Below are 8355 nucleotides of genomic sequence, written 5' to 3'. Positions count from 1 at the left end.
TTGTCAGTGATTTAGAAGGGAGTGCAAATGGTGATGTTATCGATTTTTATACTTGACGCCAAAATGGGAGGCCTTTTCCTTATTGACAAGGGCAAAGAAACACCCCAAGGGGACCTAGAGTGTATCAACAGAGGGAACTGTAAAACAGGAACAGGGCAATAGGTTTTCCCTTTGTCTGGAGGAGAACCTGAAACATGAAAGACTGAGGAGTAATTTGGAATAGATAAAGGTCTGAAATGGGCTTGGAGGTGACCAGAACAAATCAGCAGGAAGTTTCAGTGTGATGTGTCTGTGAAGGAAAGATTTGCCATATGGCAAATAATCCTCAAGGAATTATCACAGAACAGGGCAGACATGCCATTCTACTGCTGTGGATGACTCTGAGGGTCTGTGTCCCCCAGGTCTGTGTCCCCCAGGAGCTGCTCCACAGCACTGGAGGAAGATCAGGGGTGGGAGGAGATGCTTGATTCTTTTGGAAAAAAAAGCCCAAATTTTAAAATTAATTGAAATTGTTTATAATTTTCTGCCAAACAGGATGACTCATTCTGGCAGTCTGCCCTCTCCACCCTCCCCTTCAGACAAACAAACAAAGCCAATAAGTTGCAAAAAAATAAAATAATCAGACAAGATAGCAATTCACAGTTTTCCTTTTGGTATATTCAAAACAAAAGGCTTAATTTATTTTTTAAGGACATCATTTCAGAGCTGGATTGAATGACCGTAACTTGAAAAAATGAGGTAAAAATAACTCTGAAAATAAAATGCTTCATTTTGAGTTAAAGAAACATTTTGTTCAGTGAGACGCACAAAGCATTCATTTTTGGGCCAACGTGAAATTATATTTTTTTCCTAGCAATCTCTTGGTTGAGGCAGTGAACCAAGAAGTCAATTATTCACAGAGCTGTAGCAAGATTAAGGTAAGGATGGAAAGCAGAGCTGAAATGAGAAACTGAGGGAGAAAACTTGGGATTGAATGTCCAAGTCAACCTTCATTCCTCCAAGTGAAACGTGGTATTTGATGTTATAAATTTCTGGCCCCTTTGCCATTAGCCTGAGAGGGTGAGGTGCCCCCCAGAAGATGAAACCAGCAGTATCCTTGTGGCATCTGTGGGTCCCCAGCAGCCAGGGAGCAGAACAGGGTGCTCTGCTGGGTTGGTGTGACTTGAGAGATGTCCTGCACCCACTGGGGGGTAGGGGCCACACCATGGTGCTCCTGGGGACGAGTCCTCACCCCACCTGCTGCTGCTGTAAATGCACCATCATCTGGGGAGGGGAAAAAAATAGAAGGAAAAAAAGTAAGATTCTTCTGCCAAGAAGCTGCCATGAGCTCTGCAGAGTGTGACTTTGGGCAGGATGAGCAGAGTGCTGCCTGTCTGCTGCTCAGCTGAGGAAGAGCTGCTGCGTGGCTCTGGGGTCCAGGTGCATGTCTTGGCTGGGCAGGTGGGAGCAGTGAGTGAGCCGGCAGTGGTGACTGGATGGAGGGCACAGGAGAGGCTCCTCTTGCAGGTTGAAAATGCTGGGTACAGCTCTCCTCGGGCACGCAGCACTAGTGCAAACACCCTGACTATGCTTTTTGGCTTGGGCTTCTTTTGCACTGTGGTTTTTTTTTTTCCTTTTCTTTTTGTTGGCTTTTTTTTTTTTTTTTCCTTCCTTCTCTTTCCTCCAGAAGTGCTGAGACCTCAGCACACAGACGTCCTAAGCAAATAATCCTTACAACACAGGCAAGAGAAAAAAATCTTATTTCCTTTTTTTTTTTTTTCCGGTGGCAGAACCGAGGCAGTGGGATGGCAGGATTTGCCCAACACCATGGTAAGAGTTGGGAGGCAGGGCTGCACTCGCGGCTGCACAAGTTTGACTCCCGCTCCTTTGCAGAGAGAAGAGCGACTGCGGTGCAGCATGAAGATGCATGAGCTGGTTTCAAACGAGCCAGCTGAGATCTGCCGCGGCTGGATGTGGCAGCTGGGTGCCTGCTGTGTTGATTTAGTAGAGCAGTGGACAAGGAGAGATGCAGGGAGAGGAGTGAGTGGCCAGGGGCGTGTGGTGCTGGAGATGGAGAGGAGGGAACGAGTAAGCTCCTGCACGAGCTGCGGGATGCAGAGAGCAACCGAGGGACCATCCCTGGCTGCGGTCTCCAGCGCACCTCCTTGCACCACTCTCGGCATGCCCCTGCTTTTTCTAACGCTGGCCATTATCCATCAGCAGAGGTAATGAGCTGGAGCGCAGGAAGCATTGTATCTGGGCTGAGCATGCGAGCCCCGCACAAAAGAGTTTACGGGGGGTAACGTTTTTATTATTCCAGCCTGTGACGAACCATTCTGCGTTTGGAGCACTTCTTTGCTATTAAATAATTAATAATTAACCTGCAAAGGCCGTTTGAAGACTGGTGTGGTGATGTCTGGTAATAAATTTTGTTTAACTTCTCTTTTTCCCCATTCTAATTTATTCCAGGGTTTTGCAGTGGGGAGCGAAAGTTTCACATGGCCAGAGTAGTTTCGTTTTATAAATGAGTTCTGAATTTTTATTTTCTTTTTTTTCTATTCTTTCCTTCCCCGCCCTTTCCCCCGCCAATGGAGCCAGCGGTGCCTTTCGCTTTGTTCTTGGCGTCGCGGGGCTCCCGGTACCGGCGGGTTGGAGCCCGGCCGGCGGCCCCGCACGGCCCCGCGCGTGGATGCTTCGCCTGCCGCGTCCCGCGCTGGGGGACCGCGCTGTGTGCGTGGGGAGGGGGGACACGCTGCATCCGTGAAACGCCGGCAGCTATTTCAGGAAGCCGTGAAGTCTCCTCCTTCTTATGTAAATAAAGATGACAGCTCGGAGCGCCGGTGCCGCGGCGGGAGGCGCGGGTGTGGGCGGACGCTGCTGGCGCGGGGCAGCCGGGTCCCGCGTGGGCCGGGGACTGCGGAGCGGAGCCGGAGCCGGGCGGGGGCTGCGCCGACATGGGGGGGCAGGTGACGAGAAACCTGCTCTACGGTAAGGACCGACCGCCCCGCCACCGCGGGAAGGCGGCTGGGAAAGGGGCGGCGTGGGATGCCGGGGATGCGGGTTCTGCCCGGCTTGTCCTCCCGGAGCATCCCGCTCCAGGAGCGGAGCTGGGCGGGGAGGGAGCTCGGGCTGGGATGGGGCTCGTCTGGCTGCACCACTGGGATGAGGCGTAGATACCTGCCCAGGCAGCGCTGACGGGCTTGCTGTGAGGTGTCAGGGTCGAAGGAAAAGTAACCGTGTCCGTGTGTGTATCCGTGTGCGCTGTCTGACAGCCCCACCGGGAAACACCAGCCCCCACGGCAAGGTTACTGCCAGGCAGCTGAGCGGGCTCGCAAAGCAGTCACCTTATTTCTCCTTTCCACCAGCAGTTTCTTAGCTGAACTGATAAGGTTTGGAATGAATGTTGGGGTGAATTGACGATGCTGAGCTGTTGAGTGAAGCCCTCTCGCTGGGCTTGTTGGGTGATGTGCAGCGGGCCGAGGGAGGAGCTGGAGAGGGACTGGAATACCCTGCATAGCCAGCGTTAAACCAGAACGTGAACCTATGGACAACGTGCGATAGGAGACATGTCCCTGCCTGCACCAATCTCGTGCAATAAATACTTCCGTGAGGATATTGCAGTCCTTAGTATTAAACTTGTGCTTTGGTCTGAAATGGGTTTGGACGTAGTAAGTGTGCTGCATGCTCAGTGAGGTGTGAATGGGGTTTTCAGAGGCCCTTCCTTGTCTCAATAGTAAACATGGATATGAAAGACACAGGTAAAGCGCTATGTGGGTTTGGAGTGTGTCATATCCTTTCTTTGAATAAAGATACACGAGGTATATACATTAACACTGTGAATATTCATATTACAGCCCTGATTCTTCTCATATTTTCTACCAGATCCAAACCCTATAGTTTAAGAAACAAATGGATGTAGTTAGGAAGTAGATGACTCTCCCTAAAGGTATTTAGCAAGATGATAGAGATTTTTTATTTGTTCATTGTTTGTGTTCTGAAGTTTCTGTGGCCTGACCTTATTTCTTACTTAACCTCATGATATGCATGCAGTATGCAGAATAATTGTACCGCTGGGTCACTAAAACAAAACCACACCAAAAAAAGAGCTCTGTCTGTCGTCTTGTGATTGTAAGTGCCTTTTCCCCTTTTTAAGCATTATTTGAATGAATTAAAAAAAAAAAAAAAAAAGAAAAGTGAGTGAAAGAATAAAAAATATATATATTTCATGCGTGTGCCAGAGGCTTGGCATTCCTGTTGGGGCCTTCTCCTGCCTGCAGCTGGCAGTGCACTGCACAGTAATCTTGCAACTTCTGCCTTTCAGCGATTCTACTCCAGTAAGCATGCTTCTCTTTAATTTTTATTTGTTGGGAGTTGGAGACTAATGAGGTGAAGTGGGTAATTAACTCAAATTTTCCTCTTAAAATGGAGGGGCTAACGGCTGTGTCATATACAGAGGTGATGCACTGCTCTGTTCAGCACAGTGATACTTGAAAAAAGCCAGGGATTATATTAAAAAAAATCGTGCTACAAAGGCACATTTAGCAAAAATAGACATCTGCACTTGTGGTTTGTCTGTGGCTACTGTTCCTCCAGTTCCATCTTTCTGTTGAATATTTGTGTTTCAGATGTGTCTCAAAATAGCTGAGGAAAGAGAACAGAAGCTTTTTCCATTTCTCATAAGTTTAATTAAAAGTGAATGTAATGATACTGAAGGCAGTTGTATTGATAGCCTTAAGATTGACAATCTTTGTTTTAGATAGCACAGGTAATTAACCAGCGTCCTCCGGACATTTTTGATGACCTCTCTGTGTCGTGAGCTGGGATTTTTTCAAGCACCTAACTGCTCACTGAAAATTATCTCAGGTGGGGAGATGATGCACATGTTCTGTTGAGCTGTCCCTGGGGAGTCAGCAGGTTTCCCTGAGACGTGTGCCCGGAGCTGGATGCTGGGTCCCTGCCTCTGCCTGGGCACACCCTGACCTTGCCAGACTCATAAAAGTAAATTGAGATAAAACCTCCTGAAGTGGCTCCTGAGGGAGCCACCCTGTCAAAAGCACCGTAACATTAGGCTGTTGGTTTTAAAAAACTGTGGGTGTGCTGATGTAAGAACAGAGTTGGGTGTTGGCTGACAGCCAGCTGAACAGGAGTCAGCAGTGTGTCCAGACTAATGGCATCCTAGCCTTTATCTGCAAGAGTGTGGCCAGCAGGAGCAGGCAGGGATTGTCCCCCTGTGCTGGGCACTGGTGAGGCTGCACCTTGTGCTGTGTCCAGTTCTGGGCCCTTCAGCCCAGGAAGGACATTAAGGTAATCAAGGGAGTCCAGAGAAGGGCCACAGAGCTATTGAAGTGTCTGAAGACTAAATCGTTTGAGGAGCAGCTGAGGGAGCTGGGGTTGTTTAACCTGGAAAAAAAGGAGGCTCAGGGGAGACCTTATCGCTCTCTACAACTGCCTGAAAGGAGAGTGTAGCGAGGTGGGGGTCAGCCTATTCTCCCAGGTAGCATGGGATAAGGACAAGAGAAAATGATCTCAAGTTGTGCCAGAAGAGGTTTTGATTGGATATTAGAAAAAGTTTCTTCTTTGAAAGGGCAGTCAGGCATTGGAACAAGCTGCCCACAGAAATGGTGGAATCTCTGTCCCTGGAAGTGTTGAAAAAGTATGTAGGTGTGGCGCTTAGGGATGTGGTTTAGTGGTGAACTTGGCAGGGCTGGTTAGGAGTTGGTCTTGGTTATCTTAGAGATCTTTTCCAGTCTTAATGATTCTGTGATTCTAGGTTTACAGTAGTCAAGTGCAACCATACGCAGACTGTCATGAGGAACACCTGGCATCATTTCCCCAGTCTTCACTCACAAGTCTGCTTTCAAACAGCAGAGATACACAGTAATCCTGCTGGATAGAGGTGACTCAACCTCCTTTGGCTCAAGAAAAGACACGAGTGGATGACATGTCTTGCACAGGGTTGCATGGCCATGGTGGTGACACTGGCTGTCCCTGGAACTGCTCTGATGCTTGGGTTTACTGAGTGAAGTCCTACAAGCCAGTGCTGCCGTTCCTATTTGAGCCTAATGTGAGGTACACACAGGCTCACATGCACAGGCATCTCCCTGGGTGAAAATGCAACTTTCCCACTGATACATGGCTGCAGAACCATGCTCGTCTGCCCCGATGGTGGAATTGGTGGGTGCTGAATGGGCCCTGAATCACCTGAATGAAGGTTTCCCACCTGATGGGATGGGGAGGAAAAATAAGCTTTTAGCTAGGGTCGCTAAAGCACCAGCTACCTGAGTTTCCTAAGAGAGGTCCACTTTTGACTTTATTCTCCGCTACCAAACCAACCCCAGTGGCTTGTACCATGAAAAACAGCACCTTTGTTTTTGAAAGGACTCATCTGGTGGCTTGAGATGTTTGGTCATGGGACTATTCTCTGTGCAGTGCTGAAACCCACTCAGGCAGTCTCCATCTATGTCCCTTGCCTGGCCCTGTGACTGTCTCTGTTCCTCTTTCCCATTTCCTCTTGCTTTCCTGCCACCCTCTGTAGGACTCCTTCTGGTGTTTTCCAGAGCAGTCAATGCTGTAAGAGGAAAAGTTGAAATAGGAGATTCAAAGGTAATGCAACCTTGATAGGCAGGATGTTTACTTACTATTTAAGATGTAATATTTATATATGCAGTGCTTAACACTATTTTAAACAGGAAATGTTGATCTGGTTTCTACAAGAATGTCTGTATACTACAGTATTCCTATAATGGAGTCATGGTTTATTAAAGAATTATATTAAACTACTTGCTAGCTAATCATGCTTGAAAGAAATGTCTAATACATACATATGTCATAATACCTGTGTTCTTCTTATGTGTTTGATGCAACTTTCATCTACTGCAGTGGTTTTTCATGGCTCCTTATGGCCATGAGTGAGCTGCTATTTGTAGAAGATCCTATTCTTGATTTTAGGGACCAAATCTAGGAGACACAGTCTAAGGGCAAAAAGTCCCCGAACACCTGAGCACATTTTATTTCTCTTTCACTAAGAACCAAACTAACACAAAGTGATGGTTTAGTCAAAGAAGCTGCTGCCCTGTGTGGGAGAGGGATTCATTGGATGTAGGAGTGCAGAGGTTAGTGATGACATGTACACATCACTTCAGAGGGCCTTTGACCAGCTAGAGTGTACACTGTTGCTTAGTCCACGTGCAGGGGATATGTGAGTCTGCATATCTGCACATTTGCTCAATAACTGTCCCTACTACCACTTGTAATTAATAATAAATCACTAGTTGCAGAGCTTTGTTTCATTTTCACTTTAATTACGTCACTGGCACTCATCAGAGTTTTGCTGTGGAATCATTTTTACAAGAAGCAGGGGAAAAGGTATCTTGTGCCACGTTTTTCCAACTGTAATTGTATGGCATCAATGTAATTGCAAAGAAGTCCCAAGTGAGACTATGTCTGGTTTTTAGCCCGGGAGGTGGTGCTGATTGAGAGGTGTGATTTTCAGTTGGCTGAGTTTTTAAGCTGCTTGTGGAAGCTGCTCTGTGAGTTGTGAATACAATATAAATGATAGCTCATGTGTCTTTGTGTGGTGTGTACAGAGGATCACATAGGTGTTATGTATGACCAGATTTATACCACCCATAGGTAGGTCTGGTGAGCAATGCAGGCACATTTGTGTGCTGCAAAATGGAAGAAGGAAGCAGAAGTTAGGTTATAGCAGGACTTCATCCACACTGCATGGCAATAGGCTTTTGGGTGGCTGTCTGGATTCATATCCCATTTCATTGGGAATTCATTTTCCACGGACTTTCCTTTCCTTCCTGGCTGGTCATTTATTCCTGTACAAAAGAGTGTGAAGCCCTGACATGATCCTTCCTCCACATTTGGTTCTCCTGGAAAACAGTTTCCAGGTCTTGTTCACACATGTTGGTGGGAGATCCAGGACATTCGGGTGCTGTGTGGAAGCCTCAGCCCCCATGACAGCTGCTGAGCAGTGGCTGAAGGGCTTTGGGGAAGGGCAGAGGGTGGAGGCCATTTCCCTAATGAAAAATGGCTATGGTATGCAACTCCTTTCAGTCTGACTTTGCACTATAGAGTTCTATTTTTTCCTTTCTCTGAATTCCTTGTAGAGTGGCAAATGGTGTATCTATATGCATGTGCTGAAATCAGCCCCATGCTTCGTTTCTCGCTGTCTGTTCATTGCCTGTACTGCAATAACCATTATAATTACCACAATTTACCCTTGCAGTCAATATCACTAAACAGCATTGTTCTCTAACTCACATGCATATTCTAATTTAATAATTTCCATCTTCTTACACCTAATTAAAACTGCAAATGTCCCAGAAGAAATATGAAACAGCAGCACCAAAAAAAAAGACCTACAAC

General features: G+C 47.1%; 1 protein-coding gene across 1 annotated transcript in view; it reads left to right on the top strand.

Moving 5' to 3' along the window:
* Positions 1-2933: 2933 nt before the first annotated feature.
* Positions 2934-8355, top strand: part of NEURL1 (neuralized E3 ubiquitin protein ligase 1) — a 79434-nt gene continuing 74012 nt past the window's right edge. Inside the window, exon 1 of the mRNA XM_066324443.1 lies at positions 2934-2967. Coding sequence (XP_066180540.1) covers positions 2934-2967 — 34 coding nt within the window. The remainder of the gene's footprint in view (positions 2968-8355) is intronic.

This window comes from Sylvia atricapilla, chromosome 8, assembly GCF_009819655.1.
Source record: "Sylvia atricapilla isolate bSylAtr1 chromosome 8, bSylAtr1.pri, whole genome shotgun sequence".
NCBI lineage: Eukaryota > Metazoa > Chordata > Aves > Passeriformes > Sylviidae > Sylvia > Sylvia atricapilla.
This window is presented reverse-complemented; position numbering and strand designations above follow the sequence as displayed.